Source organism: Notechis scutatus, chromosome 3 (assembly GCF_049901735.1).
Source record: "Notechis scutatus isolate UNSWTSFEM ecotype Mainland chromosome 3, rNotScu1.2, whole genome shotgun sequence".
NCBI lineage: Eukaryota > Metazoa > Chordata > Lepidosauria > Squamata > Elapidae > Notechis > Notechis scutatus.
The window spans coordinates 140,251,050-140,271,109 of record NC_142011.1 but is presented as its reverse complement, the minus strand read 5'-3'; the positions used below and the strand labels follow the sequence as shown (position 1 = coordinate 140,271,109).

General features: G+C 36.3%; 1 protein-coding gene across 7 annotated transcripts in view; it reads right to left on the bottom strand.

Annotated features, from left to right (window-relative positions):
• The window catches only part of FARS2 (phenylalanyl-tRNA synthetase 2, mitochondrial), a 212,660-nt gene that overhangs the window by 69,022 nt on the left and 123,578 nt on the right, over positions 1–20,060 (bottom strand). For 6 of the 7 annotated variants that reach the window (XM_026676648.2, XM_026676651.2, XM_087961248.1 and 3 more), the window contains one exon: positions 12,408–12,568. In XM_026676648.2, the coding sequence (XP_026532433.1) occupies positions 12,408–12,568 (161 nt within the window). Of the gene's footprint in view, positions 1–12,407; positions 12,574–20,060 lie in introns of all 7 variants that reach the window. The other variant, XM_087961246.1, reaches the window with a different exon arrangement.

Genomic DNA, 20,060 nt, shown 5'->3' with positions numbered 1-20,060 from the left:
TTGAAGTGTGAGCTGCCTTAATTGAAAAAGTTCTCTCTAAGGTCGTCAGAAAAAAGAAGATTATAGATGCCTATGAGCCTGGAATTTATCTAAGCCAGGCATTCCAGGAAGTTCAGCATGAAGACAGATAGTGAAAGAAATTTCTAAGAATCCCAGAAATTAACTATGTGACCTACAAGTATCTTGCCACATTAGAAAGAAGCTGGAAAAAACCCGAGATCTACAACGGAGGTCTGCCAGGAGGAAATATTTGGTGTCCAGAAAAAAATATCTGAACAAATCTAAAAGTTTACTCATGAACTATCTAGGCCAGGGGTCTTCAAACTTGACAACTTTAAGACTTGTGGACTTCAACTCCCAGAATTCCTCCTCCAATCATGTTAGCTCTGGGAGTTGAAGTCCATAAGTCTTAAACTTTCCAAGTTTGAAGACCCTTGATCTAGGCAAAGACCAGGACTTCTGGAATATTGTGCTCTGGACAAACAAGGCAAAAACTGTATAAAATTATTTGATCACATCATAAAACATGTTTGGCAAAACCCATGGACAATACTTCACAAGAATGGATATCAAGCATGGTGGTGAAAATATTATGATTTGGGATCTTTCCCATTAGGTAAGAGAAAAATCAGTTAACATTATATTAGAATATACAAAAACTACTTTTTTGATTACAATTGATGAAATAAAAATCCTGCCATGGAGTTGCACAAGTTTTAAAATGCCCTTGTTTATATAATGCACTAAAGTACATTGTTTCATAGTTTTTGCAAAAGAATTAGGAAGTCTAATTTTTCAGCTACTTTCTTCTACTTGTTTTTCCTTCCCAAATCCTTGCTAAAACTTTTGCACGGTACTTAGTTCAGCAGAAAGATTGTTTTGTCATTGCTTTGGAATGGGCCAGAATTACGATAGTGTCAGGGCTCCAACAAATCCACCCTCATTCAACGAATCCACCCTCTAGCCGCATCTCAGAGAAAAGTAAATTGATTTATTAGGAATGGCCATGTTGGCATAAGCTGGATGTAGATACTAAATTACTTCATACATTTCCCCCTTGACCCTGGACTTCCCCCCACTCCCTGGGTGTGACTTCTCCAATGGGACACATCCGTCTCCAAGAGTCATCCATCGTGCTCTCCAGTAATCTTGTTATGCTCCAATAACTTTGGGCTATGGGTGTATCTGTGTGATTATCCAGGCATTTAAGGAATGCCTTGTTTTCCCCCACTCCCTTTTTCTGGCAGCTAAAAAGACCAGAGGAGTATCTTTTTAGTTGACAGATAGCAGAGGGGTGATACAAAATTAATGTGGCTGTTTGCATATTGGATCGAGATTTTCTTTTATAGAGGAATTTTTTAATTTACAGTAAACTAAAAACTATTTCATATGCTTCTTATTTCAAAATTGGATGAAAATAAGATTTGGGAGTATAATTGGAGAGGACTCAACGAACTAGAGTTCAGGTGTTATCTTTGATTTAATATTTTGGACCACAGTTCTCTCTGTCTTGGTTGTAGCATGGTATTTGGAAACAAACTCAGGTGGATTATCTTAGGCAATAACAATGGTGGTATTCTACCAGTTCAAATGAACTGGTAGTAAAAAATGCTACTGTTCAGCCAAAATGGTAGTAAAAAACAGCTACCGGTTCGGCCAAACTGGTATTTCTTTTCTTTCTCCTCCCGACAATCAGCTGTTCCAACAATCAGCTGTGCCGGGATCCCCCCCCCGTCTTACTGCTTCATCCAGGAGGCTTTCCTGAGGCCCAGGAGGCAAAAAAAATGGAGTGCGGGAGTGTGTGTGGTACACAGCCCTTCTGTGCTCTGTTTTTTGCCTCCTGGGCCTCAAGGAAACTTCCTGGGAGCAAAAATGGCCTCCCAGGAGGCTTCCTTGAGGCCCAGGAGGCAAAAAAAATATATATTGGAGCATGGGGGGGGGGGGTGCTGCAAAAAAAAACAACCACGCCCACCCAGTCACATGGCCACACCCACCTAGCCTGTACCACCTAGCCATGCCCACAGAACCAGTAGTAAAAATATTTGCATCCCGCCCCGGGCAATAGCATTAAATTCAGTGGCAGTATGGTAAATTAGATTGTGGAAGTGGAGCAGAAGGAAAACAATGTTAAGATAAAATGGCAGCCAGGGAACTAGAGATCATTTCAGCAGCACATTTTGAACAAAACCTGAAGACCGTTGAGCACTTTTCAGGGGGGAAAATGTTTAGCTACTTTCAAGGTACACATAAAGAGAATATTTGACATGGTGATAATGTATTCTGCTTTGGGCATTTGACTTGGACTCTAATGCATTTGATTTCTCTTTTGTTTCGTTCTGTTCTTCCTGCATTTCCTATTTATATCCAATTATTTCTTCTGGAAATGCAGAGCGATCTCAGTGACTGATAGATTGTTAAAATAAGCTCAATCATATAGTCAAATGGGTTCTGAAAAGCTGGAATATGGAAGCACAAGAAAGCAGTTATTGAAATTTAACTGCCTTAGTGTTGAAGCATCAGAGGAACTGATAACAGTAAATACAACAGTGGAGCAGGAGATGGAATGATATAAAACAATATGTGAGAAATGTGCAACAATGAAAATTTAACCAAGGAGTAATGGGTGAAACCTCTAGCAATTTAGGAAATGGAGTAACCATTAAATGAAAATACTCATCATATCAGATATGTATGTCAGATTTCTTTTATTTTAATTTCTGTCTGCTGCATTGTATATCTCAATAATAAAAGTAATTATCTATGTATTAAAAATTTAGGAATTAGCCATTTGCATTAGATTTGATATGAAATAAACTTTTCTAATGCTATACTATGTATTGTGATCTGAGAACAAGTACCATAATAATTTAAAATGCCATTGAGAAAAACAAAGTAATTTTCAATGGAATCTTTATATTTGTATAATTAGAGTCATTTTATTGCAAGCAAGACACCTGTAATTAAATAACAGAGTACTAAAGCACAGCAGAAGTAAAATCCTGAAGTACATGACTTTTTTTAGTTCAGTTATTAATATGCAATACTAGGAAAAGTCGTCCTCGCTGTCTCTGGAACAGACCAAAGGGGAGGAACCACACATAGTAGATGAATGAGTTTATCTTCGTCTAACAGAAAGGTGTCAAACTGGAGGCCCATGGGCTGGATGCATCATGCGCAGGCCACGCCCTCTCCAGCTCCGCAAAGGCAAAAAACACCGTGATACATCACGTGACACAATCGGGTTTGATACCCGTGCTCTAACACATTGACACGTTAAAACTACTACAACCACGAAAGTACAAATATTGAGGAAAGAATGGAAGCTAAATAAATACAAAGCATAGAAAGATAGAACTTTGGAAATTTGTTGTTATAATTTCTTTAGTTCATAACCAACCTCAAGACCTCAAGTTAATACAGTTGATCTGCCAATTTGTTTCCATTTTACCATTCAGGAAAAAATGATGTGGGCTCTTCCAATGTAACACTAATACGATGAATTAGGATATAGATTTTTTCATTCAAAAAAAGTTTTCTAGACTTTTGTACTTTGAATCTTAATCATTCATAGGAGTTCATTGCTTTTGAAAATTGTGAAAAAAAATTTCTTTAGCTCCTTCACCTTGACATTGAGAATAGCTGTTATGATTCCAAAGACATACATACCCTCTCAAAATCCTTCACAATATTCAGTCTCATCTAATTGAAAATCACAATAAGGTTCCCTGCCTCTGGACATAGCGAGAATAGACTCAGATTGTATTCAGTGAGCCCCCTATGTTTCTTATCCAGATGAAGAACTGTAGAAGCAACCAGGCACGGCCAAACTGTCTTTTTCATCAGAATTATTTTTGATAATTTATAAGAACTTGTACTTGTCCCATTTGTTTACACCTTTGCCAGAAAAAGCTCATATGAAAAATCCACACATGAACATTTGTGTGTGAGTGCTCTTACAGTAAATAACTTTAGGTATTTCCCTCTGTGCTTTTATTTTGTTTTTCATTTTGGGATGAAAAATAATATACTGATAGTCCTTGACTTACAACATTTCATTTAGTGACTGTTCGAAGTTACAACAGCAATGAAAAAAGGTGACTTATGACTGTTTTTCACATTTACAACTGTTTTGATCACATGATCAGAATTCAGACCCTTGGCAACTGATTCATATTTATGATGGTTGCAGAGTCCCATGGTCATGGGATCACCCTTTGCGACCTTCTGACAAGCAAAGTCAATGGGAATCCAGATTCACTTAACAACCATGTTACTAACCTAACAACTACAGTGATTTGCTTAACAATTTGTGGCAAGAAAGGTCATAAAATGGGGCAAAACTCACTTAACAGCTGTGTGTGTGTATGCATGCCTGCAGTGGGTACACACACACACATACACACACACACACACATTCAGTTTTGCAATATACACGTTGGATAAGACTCTTGAAAATATTATAGACAACAAAAAGGCTTACATTTAAGTGATTGTCCACTAGGACTCTTACAGCCCTCTCACAGTTACTGTTGTTTGTTTGTTTGTTTGCTTGCTTGCTTGTTCGTTCATTTATTTTGTCAAACAATTATTAGATAACATGTATAAGTATAAACATGGTTATAAATACATGAAATGGATATGAATAAGAAAAGAAAGAAACACTAGGACAGGGATGGTAGGCACATTTTGGTGCGCTGATGCATGCCCCCTACAGACCTCTTAGGAAAGGGGTGAGGTCAATAGTAGACAGTCTAATGTTGAAGATTTGGGGGTTTGGGGAAGAAACCACAGAGTCAGGTAGAGTATTCCAGACATTGACTACTCTGTTGCTGAAGTCATATTTCCTGCAATCAAGTTTGGTGCGGTTTATCTTTAGTTTGTATCTATTTTGTACTCTTGTATTGTTTTGGTTGAAGCTGAAGTATTCATTGATAGGTAGGACATTGCAATATATAATTTTATATACTATACTTAGATCGAACTGAAGGCGGCGTAGTTCTAGGTGTTCTAGGTCTAAAATTTCAAGTCTGGTGGCATAAGGTATTCTGCAACGAGCAGAGGAGTGGAGAACTCTTCTTGTGAAATATTTCTGGACTTTCACAATTGTATTAATATCAGATATGTAATGCAGGTTCCAGACTGATGAGCTGTATTCAAGTATTGGTCTAGCAAATGTTTTATATGCTCTAGTTACTGGAGTGATATTACCGGAGAAAAAGCTACGCAGGATTAGGTTAACAACTCTTAATGCCTTTTTGGCTATGTAGTTACAGTGGGTTCTAGCACTTAGATCATAAGAGATGAGTACTCCAAGGTCCTTGACAAAGTTTTTGTCATCAACAAAGCCTTGACTATTCAGCTTGTATTTTATTTTTGATTATTTTTGCCAATATGTAAGATAGAGCATTTATTTGTTGATATTTGAAGTTGCCATTTGTTTGACTATTCTGACACATAGTCGAGGTCTTTTTGAAGGGTAGCAGCATTGTCAGTGGTGTTGAATAGCTTTACATTGTCAGCGAAAAGAATGCAGTTGCTCTTAATATAATCACAGAGGTCATTAATATAGAGTATGAAGAGAGTTGGTCCTAGAAAACTGCCTTGGGGGACACCACTGTTGACAGGTACAGGATTTGATAGGACGCTCCCAATTTTGAACATTTGTTGTCTGTTTGACAGGAATGCTTCCATCCAGTTATGCAGATATCCAGAGATACCATAAGACCTTAGTTTTAGGAGTAGTTTGTCATGTACCACTGAATCAAAGGCTTTACAGAAGCCTATGTAAATTGCGTCAATTGCTTTGCCCTGATCGAGTTGTGTAGTCCATATGTTTTTACAGTGCAAGAGTTGCAGGTTACAGGACAGTTTCCTTCTGAAACCAAATTGTTTGTTAGAGTGTAGGTTGTTTGTCTCTAAGTGGAGGATAATGGATTGGTTAATAATTGATTCCATGACTTTACAGGTGACGCAGCATAAAGAGATTGGTCTGTAATTTTCAACTAGGCTGGGGTCTCCCTTTTTGAAGATGGGAATGACTGTGGCTAGTGACCATAGGTTTGGCAAGGAGCTGATCCTGAAAGATTTTTCAAAGATTATGCTTAGAGGTTCGGCTATGGCAGTGGATAGCTTTTTTAAGAAGTAGGCACAAACTCCCTCTGGTCCAATAGAGAAAGATGGTTTTAGATTGCGTAGTGCTTTTTCAACATTGTCTTCTGTAAAATCGATATGTATTAGATCATTGTAGTTGTCTGTGGTTCGACTAGGAAATATTGGGCACGATCCATTGCTGTTTACAAATATTGAGCCAAAGAATGTGTTAAAGAGATCGGCTTTAATGGTGTCATCGTTGCAATCTTTACCATTTGGTTCTTTTAGGGGTGGGAAGGACTTTGAGTCTTTTAGTTTGTTGTTTACAAAATTGTAGAAAGCGTGGGTGGAATTGGTGCGTAGAAGGCTTTCCTCTTGTTTAGTGTGATAATTGGTACATTAAATCTTTATCTGGTGGCATAAATTTTTGTATCGGCTTTTAAAGTTGGCAACGTGACCAGATTTGTTTTTCTGCCAAAGGGATTTTGTTTTTGATTGGAGCTTCCTTATTGTTATGGGTAATTTGTTTTTTTCTCATTTTGGGAGTTGTTATTGGTACATATAGTTTGATGATTCTTTTGACTTCAAGTAAAAATATACTGTAGTGGTCTTCAACAGTATTGCATCCAGTGAATAGAATTCAAGAGAAATCAAGAGATGAGGGATCGTTGTCTATAAGATCATACTTGCCTTTTTTGAAGTTATAATTGGGGATCCTGTCATTATGGTGATTTTTGTGAGGACATATGTTGAGACAAAAGTCAATCATGCTGTGGTCACTGTTGGAAAGGGGTTCATTAATTTGTATTCCATAAATTGAATTAAAACTGTTGCAGAAGATGAGATCGAGGTAGTTGTTAAGTCTAGTATTGTTGGTTCCTAGTTGTTCCAGTCCTAGTGCAGTAACAGATTTAGAGACTTTTTATAAAATATAGCAACTCCACCATCTCTACGGATTTCGCGATCTGACCGAATAACTTGATATTCTCTTGTAGTATTAATGGAGTCTGGGAAAGATGCATTTAATCATGTCTCACAGACAAATATAATGTCAAATGTGGTTGAGCTTAGAAGGATGAGGAATTCATGCATTTTATCTACGAGGCTTCTTGCATTAAGTAGTTTGCATTTAAGATATGAAGTAGTGGGTCTGGAGGAAGTAAGGGGCATGCATCCCTAACGTTGGATGTTTGTGTGATGGATATTGTGACGTGGATTGAGGCTCTTGTTTTTGATACAGTCAGCACGGTAATCAATGTATAGATTTGTATTACCTAATTCATGTAATCTTTTGAGCTCAGAACGTAGCTCCTGGGATCATGCACATTGCTGTAAGGTTAGATCAGGGCGAGAACGAAGGTTCTTATGGTTGTTGTTGTTCTTTGCGAGTGAATTTATTGAGAAAATGAATTTGCATTTGCTTGTTTCATTTTTGCAAACAACCCTGTAGAGGCGTGTGATCATCAAGCCATCTTTGTTTTTAAGCTCAGGACCAACATGGGAAAGATCAAGTATTTCTTCAGGGGAGATGGTTGATGCTTGATTTTCTCTGATGATGTTTCGAACATTAGAGATGTCATCATTGTCATTGACCTCTAGACCAAATAAGATGGCATTTGGTCGCTTCCATTCACGCTCAACAGCTTCTTTGATGAGGATGGGGATATCAATATTTGTAGGATTTGTTGTTTTTTGTGGATTGGGTTTTGGTTGCGGTTGTTGAGTAGAGATATGGTCTGTAGATGTTTGATGTTTGTTTTTTAGTGCTGCCTCTTTTTTTTCAAGGTTTGCCAATCTAGTTTGTATAGTGTCCAGGGATGCTACAATGGTGTCAAGGGATGTTATACGTGTTTCAATGGTATCGACTCTTTCAAACAGGGTAATGTATTTTTCTAGTTTGGGTCTGCATGGCAGACAGAAATATGGAAAAGCATTGGCAGATGTTTTTAGGAATAGAGCCATTTGCTTGGGTAATCCTAAGCAATTATGGTAAGCGTAGTTGTTACAAAGAGAACATTTGATGTAATCTTCATTCTCTTTTAAAGATTCCTTACAAATAAGGCAAGAGCAAGAGTCTTGCGGTTTTTTAGTAGGGATTTCTTTCTTTTTAGGTTGAGGTTTGACATTGGATTGTTTTCCTGGCATGGTGGGTTTGTTGAGATGGTTTGTTGATTAGGTTGTTCAATCAAACAAGGTATTGTGGTAATCAATAAAGTAATATCGTGCCAAACAGTTTATTATACTAATCACACTAGTCAATTAATTTAACTCATCAATAATGACCCTAATAATTAATTACACTAATCAATAAACACACTAGTCAATTAATTGTCCTAATCATTAATTTGCACTAAACATACTAATCATACTAATATTCAATAGTAAACCAAACTAATCAATAACCACTAGCTATTATAATCTATAATAATATATTACTCACTAATGATTAATAATTGTAAAAATTAATTAATCATTTAGTAATATCAGTTAATCAATTAAACAGAGTTATATTGGGAAAAATTAGGGCAGGAAGAGAATAATGGGAGGAAGATGAGAAGATTTAGTTTGGATGGTCCTGGGGGGTATAGGAAGAGGGCATATATTAGGTTGGAAGTATAGATGAAAGTCTTTTAGCAGAAGGTTACTCTTTACTCGTTTCTTCAGATCATCAGTTAGTGATTTTTGGGAACCAGATCTGTCTTCACAGGGATCTTCTTGTCTTTGGGCATATATTAGGCTGAAGTTAACTATGAAAGTCTTTTGGCAGAAGGTTAATCTTCACTCATTATTTCAGATCATCAGCTAGCGATCTTAGGGATTAGATCTGTCTTCTCACGGATCCCTTTGTCTTTGGTCAGCAATCTTAGAAATTAGGCTAGTGCGTGAATTAGCAGGGCTGTGCTCTGAGATCAGGACCTCCAATGTGGGATTTGACGATCGCAGATGATCAATGATGTAGGCGGCAGTTTGGGCAGCAGTTTTACTGGAAGGTTAGTGCTCCGGGATCAGGCTCTCAGATGTTGGAAGTTCGGCGGTTGGAGCTCTGCCGTTGATCGAGGCTCCAGTGGGTTTAGGACTACAGCGCTGCTTTAGAAATTAAGAGCTTCGGCTCCTCAGGCTCTCCGGTGCAGGCAATGGTTTTATAGGTTTTTATAGGTGGGAAAGGCTCCAACGGGCTCTGGGCTACAGTGTTTTGAAGGAAACAGTAGCTCCAGTGCTCTGGGACCCCCGGCACAAGCGGTCCTTCAGGGTGGCTACAAGGATGGCAAGCGCTCTCGAAACCAGTCCTCAGTCACAGGATCAGGTGAGTTTTGCCGATAATTGATGCAGGTGGCGACCTAACAGAATCTCTTTTGATCGGGGATGAACAGCAAATCTTTCCACGATCAACTATTTATTTTAATCAGGAAGGGAAACGGTAGGGACCCATTCGTGATCAAATGACCATCGGAGCAAGAGCCTCACCTTGCTAGTTATACGCCACCATCTTTGAACTCCTGTTGAACCAGCTAACACCTATTCTATACCTGTACATTTGGTTTTTCTTGTCGAAGTGAAAAACCTTAATTTTCTCATCACTGAGTTGCATGTTCTTGATAAGGACGAGTGTTCAAGTCTGTCAAGGTCCTCCTAGATCTTGAGCCTATTTTCTAGAGTGTTGTTTATTGTCCCCAGTTTGATGTTGTCTGCAAATTTGATGAGTTCCTCTTCTATCCCCTCATCTAAATCAATTATGAAGATGTTGAAGAGTACCGGGCCTAAGACAGAACCTTGGGGTACCTCATTGCATGCTTCCCTACATGAATACATCAACCCAGAGTTCTCATTTGAGACCCAAATGACCAGGCTCAAATTAGCCTCCTTTGGACATATTATGCAAAGAAAGGGGAAAGACTCTGAGAAAAATGAAAGAAAAATGAAGAAGAGAACAACCAACAGCAAGGTGGAGGGATTCAAGTATAGTGACAATGAGTGTATCCTTGGGAGACATGAAAAAGTAAGTCAGGGATAAAACATCATGAAGAAAATTTATCAGTGTGGTCACTAGGAGTTGAAACGGACTCAATTGATCATAATCAGTCAATCAATTCATGAATCAATCAATCAGTGATGTGCTCAAATATTCAATTTCCCCCTAATATATACAGTTTTTAACTTGGAGTGGGTCATTTAAAAAATCATTTGGAAAAAAATATTGTAAATTCATTGGCTCTGTCAGTTAGATATTATAGAGGAGTGGAATTAGATGTACGTTATGTTAGTAACTTCCCTCAATTTTTTTTCATGTATGCAGATAATGTTTTCACTGAGAAGAATCTTAGAACTTGTTACTGTGGAATGGAAGGAATGCACATAACAAACTTGTTTTGCAATAATATCTTTTTGTTATCTATAAAATTTCTGAATTCATTCACACTTGCTCATATTTTCATATGTTTACAAAAATCAGACACTTTGTGCATATCCTCAATTACAATAAAGTTGATTAACCAATCATTCACATTGTGGGTTGTTCCTCATTATTTCAGGCATCCAAATTCAATTTACATACTAATGATGCATATTTGTTCTTAATAAATGTGCTATTAGAAAGCAGAATACAATAAATTAAAACCATTTAAGCATCATACTCCAATCTGATGAAAATATCTGAGAATGAATGAATTTTTCTTGTGAAATAATACTAACGATAAACTGAAATGACAAACACAAACTACCATATGAAGAAAACCAATTGATGATTGTATTATTGTATTGTATTGTATTATTGTACTACTCTGAGATAATAGTGACTGAACTGGCTGGTTTGAGTACATACAATAATTTCTCTCAGAGACAGTTTTACCAGTGGTATTATATACTCATTATATTTTGCAACACAAACACAGATAAATTATATTATCTATTTTTAATGCAGGTCAATCTCCCTCATGGTATGGCTTATGTAAGCCCCATTGAAGTATAACCAGAATAACCAATAATTTTTCTTGTACTATATTTGGCATTTGAACATAAATGCCCAACAATTTAATTTTACTTTTCATAATGTGCACTGAGATGAGAAAGATCCATGGCATTAAAAAAAAAAAGATTATCTCTTTCCATACACACCTGCAATTCTTCATTCTCGTTCTTATTATTCAAAGCACAAAGAAGAATGACTTGTGGATTGCATGGGATACACAACTTGGATCAACAGTACTACCATCCATGCCTGAGTGTTACATGCAGGTTCCACCAGATAAGTAAACTGTTCTCATTAAGAAACCAGTTAACCAGTTGCTTTAGAACTTGTATGGCTTTTTCCAAAGGTTGAGGGGTGTAGTGGAAGCCCATAGATTTTATTCACCTAATTTCTTTATTCTTTCAACACCCAGCCACCCTCTTGCAATTTTTCAAACTGTTTAAGATGAAACAGACTGATTCATTCCTTCTTGAGCTGCAAATGCTTTTCCACATGTCTATGAAACCAGTTATTTCTTCATAATCATTTGGTAGCCTGACCATACTTGGAAAACAACACACATAAAATAACAACCTCTATGTCCTTTTCAGTTAATATTGATTAAATGAATAAAATTAGAATGCATACTGAAACTCATAGAAAGCTGAGCTGAATTAGCCCATTTCTTGAATATATTACTGGTTAAATCAGTTAATATAAGAATAAATAGTAAATTGCGTTTGTGGAGAATGGTGGGTTCTAAACACAAAATTTTATATTAAATTAGTAGCTTCTTTCCCCGTGTAGTTGTCAAGGTTTGTGGACTGTCCACAAAATCACTGAGGCTGAGAAAAGAAAGGCAATATTTCAAAACTTTACTAACAAAGAACAGATGGTTGTTTTACACCGACCTGGAAAATGTTTACTTGGAAAAAGGGCAGTTTGAATCTTAGATTTAGACTCTGATAAAAACAACTCACACAGATACCACCTTGATGAATTCACTCATAAATGAGAGTCAGAATTTTTCTTTATTCAGTTTTCGAGATTCAGAATCCTAACCTTTTATTTCTTGACATAAAATATAATTAATGAAACTACAAATGAATATCACCTATTCTCCCATCTTCACCAAAATAAATAACTCAAGCAAATTATCTGCATTATAGAATTTTAACCTTAAATGTTAGTTTCTCCATTACCAGTACTATAAGAACATCTATGATAATCTACCAGAGAGATTATATTTTTGACATTGATAGTTTTCTCTCAAGATAGTTGTTAAACAGCTGACTGAACGAAAGTAGTATTTCCACAGAAATAACATTCCAGATGATTTTGCTATTAATCTTGTCAACAACTTTCATCTTACCTGGAATTGTACGCTCTGGTCAATGTGAAGCACATTAAACTGTTTCAGAAAACGTTCATCTTGGCACCAGAAAAAGCGAATGTCAGGAATCCCATACAAGATCATGGCCAACCGCTCTAAGCCCAGACCAAATGCCCATCCAATTTTGTTCTCAGCACCAGCTGCAGTTACAGAAAGAAAAAGGGGGAAAAAAACAGGACATAAAAATAAACTTGATGGAATGAAATGAGAGTATATTAGCTAAATAATGGGTAGATTCCAGAATTAAATTAAATAAATTTGATAATTTGTAAAGAATGAACTTTTTTTTAGAAAAAGTGAATCAGCCTTCTATCTTTTACTTTATTCTATCATAGATTCCACTTTTATAGAGCTGTCCTGAATCCCTACTGCACACTGCAATTTTCCCTAAAAATGAAAGTCTGCTTTGTCACGAAGAAGAACCTGTGACAATAAATTCTGCTTTACTGCGTGTCATGTAAAATTTTCCTTGCATCTGTTCTGAATCTCTTATTATTCAACTTCATATGATGACTCTGAATTCTAGTCATAAGGATACAACAATCCCACTTCAAAGGTCATAAATGCAAGTATTGTTCATAACGTAACTTTTTCATCACAACTAGAATTGATTGCTAAAAAAGGCAGTTGCTAAATGAGGACCTTCCAACACCTTGTATTAAGACTTCAGAATTCATTAGTAAAACCAAGTTGGTAGCCAATAATATAAATCATAAGTCCACATATCAAATTAGCAAAGATTTCTGTCTAGTTTTAACATCAACCAAGAACTAATATATTCAAGCCTTATATTAATCAAATTTACTTGTGGTACAAATCTGTATATAGAGTTATAATCCATAAATAATTTCCAAGTTGAATTAAATTCTGTATTAAGCATACTCTTCAAATTCAAATTCATTTTTGACATTTATGCATATTACCACAGATTAGTTTGTCATTCTTGTAGAGAGAATATTATATATGATTTCCAAAAAAAGGCATAAAGTGTTCTAACAGATATTATCACATACAATGCCAAATTCACTATATGTTAAGGATATAAAAAGCTTAATTGTTTAGTAATAATTTTAATTGGTTTAAAAATACAAAGATAAAAAATTTACAAACTAAGAAAAAGATAAGAAAGAAAAAGAAAAAAGAGGGGAAGGAAGAAAAAATATATTAAAAAAGGTAAAAGAAATAACTTCCCTTTCATAAAGTCAAGTACAAACAATTTCAGTAACTTACTGCCCTGTCTTCTCTAATCTAGATCTCTTTATCACATAATTCATACTACTTTTTTCACTATTAAATGTGGAAAAAGGAAAAACCTTCTTATTGCATTTACATGAAATTTTATAAAATCAATTGTCTATTTTGGCAATTAATATTAGAATAGTACGCCAATGGTAAAACATCTCTTACCAGTTTTTTGTTATATTTGTGATAAATTTAATATTCAATTTCCACTTATATTCCTGTTGTTGCATATCAATTGTCATGTTTAAGTTCTTCATCCGTTTAATCATACGCTACATAATTTTCTATCACTCAAACATACCTGGGCTTGCAAGACTAAAATTCTTGAAAGTTGTAATCTTTCTTACATAAACTAGCTATTGTTTTTATATTTTCTATGTTTTTGTTTCAAACTACCCTTTAATAATTTGATGCCACCAGGAAATACAATCACGTTTATGTTTGCATTTTATTCAGATTATTTATCAGCAGTCCTTTTGCTACATTAATTTTGGGGTTTGACAATTGGAAATGTTTATGAATGTAAACATGCTGGATATTATTGAATTTTAGATCAAAAAATTAATAAATTATGATCTTCCATATGCAAAAAAAGTTGTTTTAACAGTCTATTATGAGTTAAAACTTTCAGTCATAAGAATAACTTTAGGACTAAAGAAAATTATTCTCATTAGATTTATATTCCACTTTTCCTCCAGAAGCTCAGACAATCTTTATTTGGCCTCAATTTCCCTCCCCCTTCCCAGAAGTACTGTTAGACATGTCAGTTTCAACTATCTTTCATTGTTAATAATTGTTTTTAATCTGATTTTTTTTACAAAAATGTATTTTACTTTAGTGTTCAGTCACATTCACTATTTAATTAAAAAAAAATGAGGGATGTAACAAAGGAAATTAACGAAACAAAACCAAATTAAACATTCTGCAATTCCTTTCTGGGACATGTATGTGACAAGTAACATCATGTACACACAGGACACTATAAGGTATACCAATGTCCAGCAAGCTATTTAGCATATATGTAATATCAGAAAATCAAATATGCAATTTTGCAAATAACTTTAAAATAAGTATTTTTAAAAAACGCATGACAGATGAATTGCCTGTCTTCCATAATTCTACAATCACAGTGATTGTGACAATTATAACAGCTTTATTTCATCTTAGAAATTGTCAGAAATGATAAAGATGCCATGATGGCTTTTAAAACTTATACTTATTATCAAAATGTCTATTGCCAATTATTATCCAAATATATAATTTAAAGAGAGAAAAAAAATATGCCAGACTGCTTTTAATTGCATGCTCCTTTCCCATCTAGTCTGAAAATTGTCAGCAAATCTCAAAAGAAAAGCACAACAGTATCTGATGACATTTGATCTCTGCTCATCACTGAAAACCCACTGGAGTATCAATCACAATTAACAAGTGAAACACTGAAAAGTATCACCATTTAAAATAACTTAGATTGTCAACTTTTTAGAGATCTTTATTTAACAAAGAAAGTGAATTGCCAACTTTTCAATCAGTGTTTCACATACTTCAATAGAAATAATGAACTTGATCCTATACAACATATTAACTCTTTTATGTAGCCCTGTAAATCTGATTCTCATCACCCACATACTTTTTACCAGGCTAAAATAATCCTTTAGAATGCTGAAGTTCACTTTGCTAGGGTCAGAACATATCTATCTAGTCTTCAAAAGCATATACATGTGATCATGACCATTTGGCATTTGGAAATCAAGACTCCTTTTTCCTAACATTACAATTTTCAAGAAAGTAGCAATTAATTTCCAACAGTTGTAAAATGAAGAGATCTATCTATAGCTTTAAGAGATATACTTTTTGTGGTTCTCGGGTTGTCCAAGACAATACAATTGACCATGCTAGTCCAGGATAAATATAATGGTGTGGATGGGGCATCTCCTTCCATAGTACTAAGAAAGAAGAACAGTGATGGGATTCAAAAGTTCCCACCACCGGTTCTGTGGGTGTGACCTAGTGGGTATGGCTGCAGGGGGGGTCCATGCGCTTTGCGTATGCTTTGCGCACACTTTGCGCACGTGGTAAAACAGTAAAAACTAAGCTACTGCGCCTCTCAGATGTTTAGCACAGCAATCCGCTCTGCCGTGCCAAACAGCTGAGACATTAAAAAGGACCTAGGAGTGGGGCAGGTGGGTGGGCCCAACTGCAGAGTGTCGGAGAGACTTGGAGTGAACCAGTTCTCTCCTAGCTGATCTTCAGCGCTACCAGTATGCCAGAACCGGGTCAAACCGGTAGAATACCATCACTGAAGAAGCTTGTTACAGTTCTGCCTTAAACAGAAGACTGTAACTACTGTTGAAGCATGGGACTTAAACCACTTGATAAAATAATATAACATAAACATTACAGAAAATTATCACATGTCCAATCATTACAAATTTGGAAATATTTATTTTTCTTAATGAATAACAAGGTAAAATAGAACCATTGTTTATAAGACTTGGGAGTCAAAAATCTGTTTCAAAAATATATATGTTTAGGCAATTAGACAAGTCCCAATATGCAGGCGCTGCCAACAGTTTTTCACTTTTTTCTTCTTCCTTGACTCAGCTTTAGCCTTGACCTTTCAAAACAGCTCAACAAACAGTATTCAATATCTGAATAACAACCTAGTCCTACTTAACATAATTTTATGCATGAAAAGCAACATCCCTCATCAGAATTAGACTATTAATAAAAATATGTAACATGGAGCTTCAAAGTGATCAATCAATTAAAGCTTCCTTTCCATAACTTTAAGTCATTACTGATGCCAAATTAAATGCAAAAGGGTATGAGTATTCTTTACACATGCCAGTCCTATTCACTGAAGTTTCCTGGTGACATGAATTGCATGTATCATAGCAAGATAGTGTTAAATATGTAAATGTTAGAGAATATAACAAAAATAGCTTGAAAAGTGTGAAGGCAGACCAGATCAAAAAACCCAACTGCATAGGAAGACTAGAACCACATTTCATCAAAATAGCCTATAACAAGGACAAATAGGCTGAAAAACAGCTTCTATCCCAGGGCAGTAACTCTTTTGAATTCTATTGTATAGTGCAGTGTTGGTGCAGTGTCGAGGGTTTTCGGTTCAATGTGCGGAGTGTGAAGGATGTGTGTTTGTGTTTATTTTCATGATCATGATGTGCACTGAGGATGGTGTTTGATTTTGTTGTATGAGGTACAATGATAATAAAGTAAACTAAACTAAAACTAACAATAGTATCTTGCAAGTCTGGTTGTGATTTTCCTTCCCTCTCCTTTACTTCAGTAAGTCCATGAAGAGTCTGCCTGAGTGTTATCTTAAAACTATCTTCCTTCCTAAAACTTATGGGATGTTTCTATCCTTTTTGTTTATTTATATGTTTCTGAATGTTTGCTTCAAGACTATCTCCATGGCTGTCTATTCCATCCCAAAGTGAAAACTTGGGCAAGAAAATAAGCTAGAATAGTATGAAGTAATTTGCTATTTATGTTTTGGGGAAACCAGAAAGAGAACAACACGAAAACCTTTGACGAAAAGAGTATAGCAAATAGAGGAAATGTCTTGCACACAAAAGCTTTAAATTTAATTTTCTGGGCATCTGGTCTTCTGAAAGTGGTTTATAGCATTCTGAGGTAGACCAGTAAGCTACTTCTGGAAACCATGAGATGGAGGATTCCTGCTCCCTTGGGATACATGGATTTCGTCTTCTGAGACTGAACTGTCAGTTCATTAGCTGCTAAGATCTAGGAAGTATATGTGGCAGGGAATATACTCCAAGCAACTGCACGCCTAAAAAATCCCCGAGAAATAGAACAGTCTCTGAGTAATCAGTCCTGTTTAATCAGGTAAATCTTTGCAAGATCCACTGCGTTGTGTCCCTGGGATGTGGCTTTGAGAACTTAGCTTTAAAATCCCTCAACTATAGAGGATGAATTGCTTGGAGGACCTCACCAAGGAGGACCCCGCCAAAAAAAGGTTTTCCTTGATGGATACTTGAATCCTGAACTATGTTTTGGACTATTTATTTGGTCAGGCTATTTTTTTTTTAATCCGAAAAAGCAGAATTTAAAAAGCTATGCCAGTGTATAGCGCTTGACCATTTAATGACCTAGAAGCCCTCTTCCAAGCCCAACAACACTTAAAAGCTCCAGGACAGGGAGGCTCTGTTAAAGATTCCTCTGTTGTAAAGTGCATATAATGTTTCTCTCCTTGCTGACCTGATTATTAACATTAGGAACAGCTGAAAAAAGAACAGAGTATTATTATTCACAACGCTAATAAGCTAGGGAGAAGGGAGGAAGAAATGATGTATGTGCATATATAAACCCATCTCTGTATTTCGACAGCTGGCATGCAGCCTTTGACCTTTTGAACCTATGCTACCAGAGGGGTGGAAAGGATGATTCCCTCCGGTGTGCCACAGATCTGGTTTGGCACATGGCAGCTTCATTTGACAGCAACTTTGAGTCATTTGTCCTCAAAGGAAAAATAAAATAAAAGCATTTGGGTGTCTTAAGATGAATCTGTTTCATTTGTTTCATGAAAAGAACAGTAAACAGAAAAAAACAGATGATATAAATAATATTTAAATGGAACATCAAATCAGAGACATGTATCAATATTTATTAAGACAAAGGGCATCCTTTAAAACTTTATATAAATGTAACAGACCTTTCTTTCTGTACTTCAATGCCAAAAAATGATGTACATGTGGATAAAATGTAGGGTAGAAAAATCAATTGTATCTTTTAACCAATACAATTTTCACATTTATACTAGGACTGATTTTAACACAACCTTATTTAAACTTCACCATTGAAAACACCTTAGGCTATTTATAATGTGTTTAACCAATGTTCTACCCCTCTGTGGTGTCTTAAATATTCCTTACTTGGCCTCATCTATTTTCATGTTGATTTAGTATTGGCTAAGAAACCTTGAGGTGAAGGTTACAGGAGGGCACAGAATGAAATTTGTGGCTGATGTCTCTAGAGAACAACTCAGTTCATGTTACAGTTAGCCCTAGAGGTGTGCCAAAAATCATCATTTTCTCTTTCACCTTAGCCCAGAATTTGTTCTTTAGCTGTGAGATAGCCAGACAAATCAAAGAAAATACAATTTGAACTTCGTTGCTGTTTGCAATGTCATTATCCTGTCCTTTCAAAACTCTACTTTAACACATATTATCGAAATTGCTGCCTTAAATACCAGGATTGCAAAAACTAAAGACCTAGGCAATACATCTGTTTTCTGAACGATATGCTTTGGGTCCCTGTATATGGACAACTTAGACAAAAACATTGTCTTGTTGGATCAGGCCCACCTACCACAGGGATGTGAAAGGTCCTTTAAATACAGCTGATCCAGAACTAAGCTGAACTCTTTGAACCAGTGTCTGCCCATTGATCCATCTAATACCTGCCCCTTCCCTCCTACTTTGGACCTGAATTAATATGAAAAATTAGGAATCAGAGCAGTGGTAAGGATTCAAATATTTTTACCACCGGTCTGGTGGGCGTGGCTTTATGGGCGCGCTTTGCACACATGGCGCACACTTTGCGTACGCACGTGCGCCAAATGCACACTTTGCGCAGATGCGTTCTAACTCGCCTCCTGCAAGCCTGCACGATCCTGGTTGCTTCAGCAGCTGCCACGCAGCACTCTTCTGTGTTGCACAAAGCATCTGCACTTCAAATTCAGCAGATAAAAGTGAGTATGGGAGCCCAGGTGGGTGGGTGGGCCCAACAGCAGAGTGGCAGAGAGAACCGGTTCAGTCTCCATTGCTCATCACTGCTACTGGCTCGGCAGAACCGGGCCAAACCAGGTAGAATACCACCACTGAATCAGAGGTTAGAAAACCAAAGCAAGCAAAAGAAAGGGGTGGGGAGTGTGGAGAGAGTTTGAAGGTCTCTAAAGTCATCTTCCAGCCGCTGCTTATGTATCCTTTAGGAAATACATTTTCTCAAGGCCACTGCATGCAGTGGAAAACTCAGAAGATGATGATGTGTAGACGTTTTAAGATTGTGTACATTTAAGGATTATGTGCTTATAAATATAATTATCTTTTGCCATAGATACATAGAGATAATGCAAGGAAAATATTTTTAGAAGAAAAATTATGGATGATGATTGTACACATTTTATTTGGTGATTGGACTCCAGGGAAGTTTGAACTGCTTAGCTCAGTTTTCTAATATAATACCTATGAAGTATAGCTTGACAAATGGCAAGCAAGATATTACTACCACTTTGATGTGGACACAATGGTGCTAAGGTCTTGTCCACTAAGAAGGAAGCTGATGAGCCACCATTTTCTTCTGTTGTTTTCTTTTCAAATTAAGACTGACAGAAAATTACATACAGCTTTT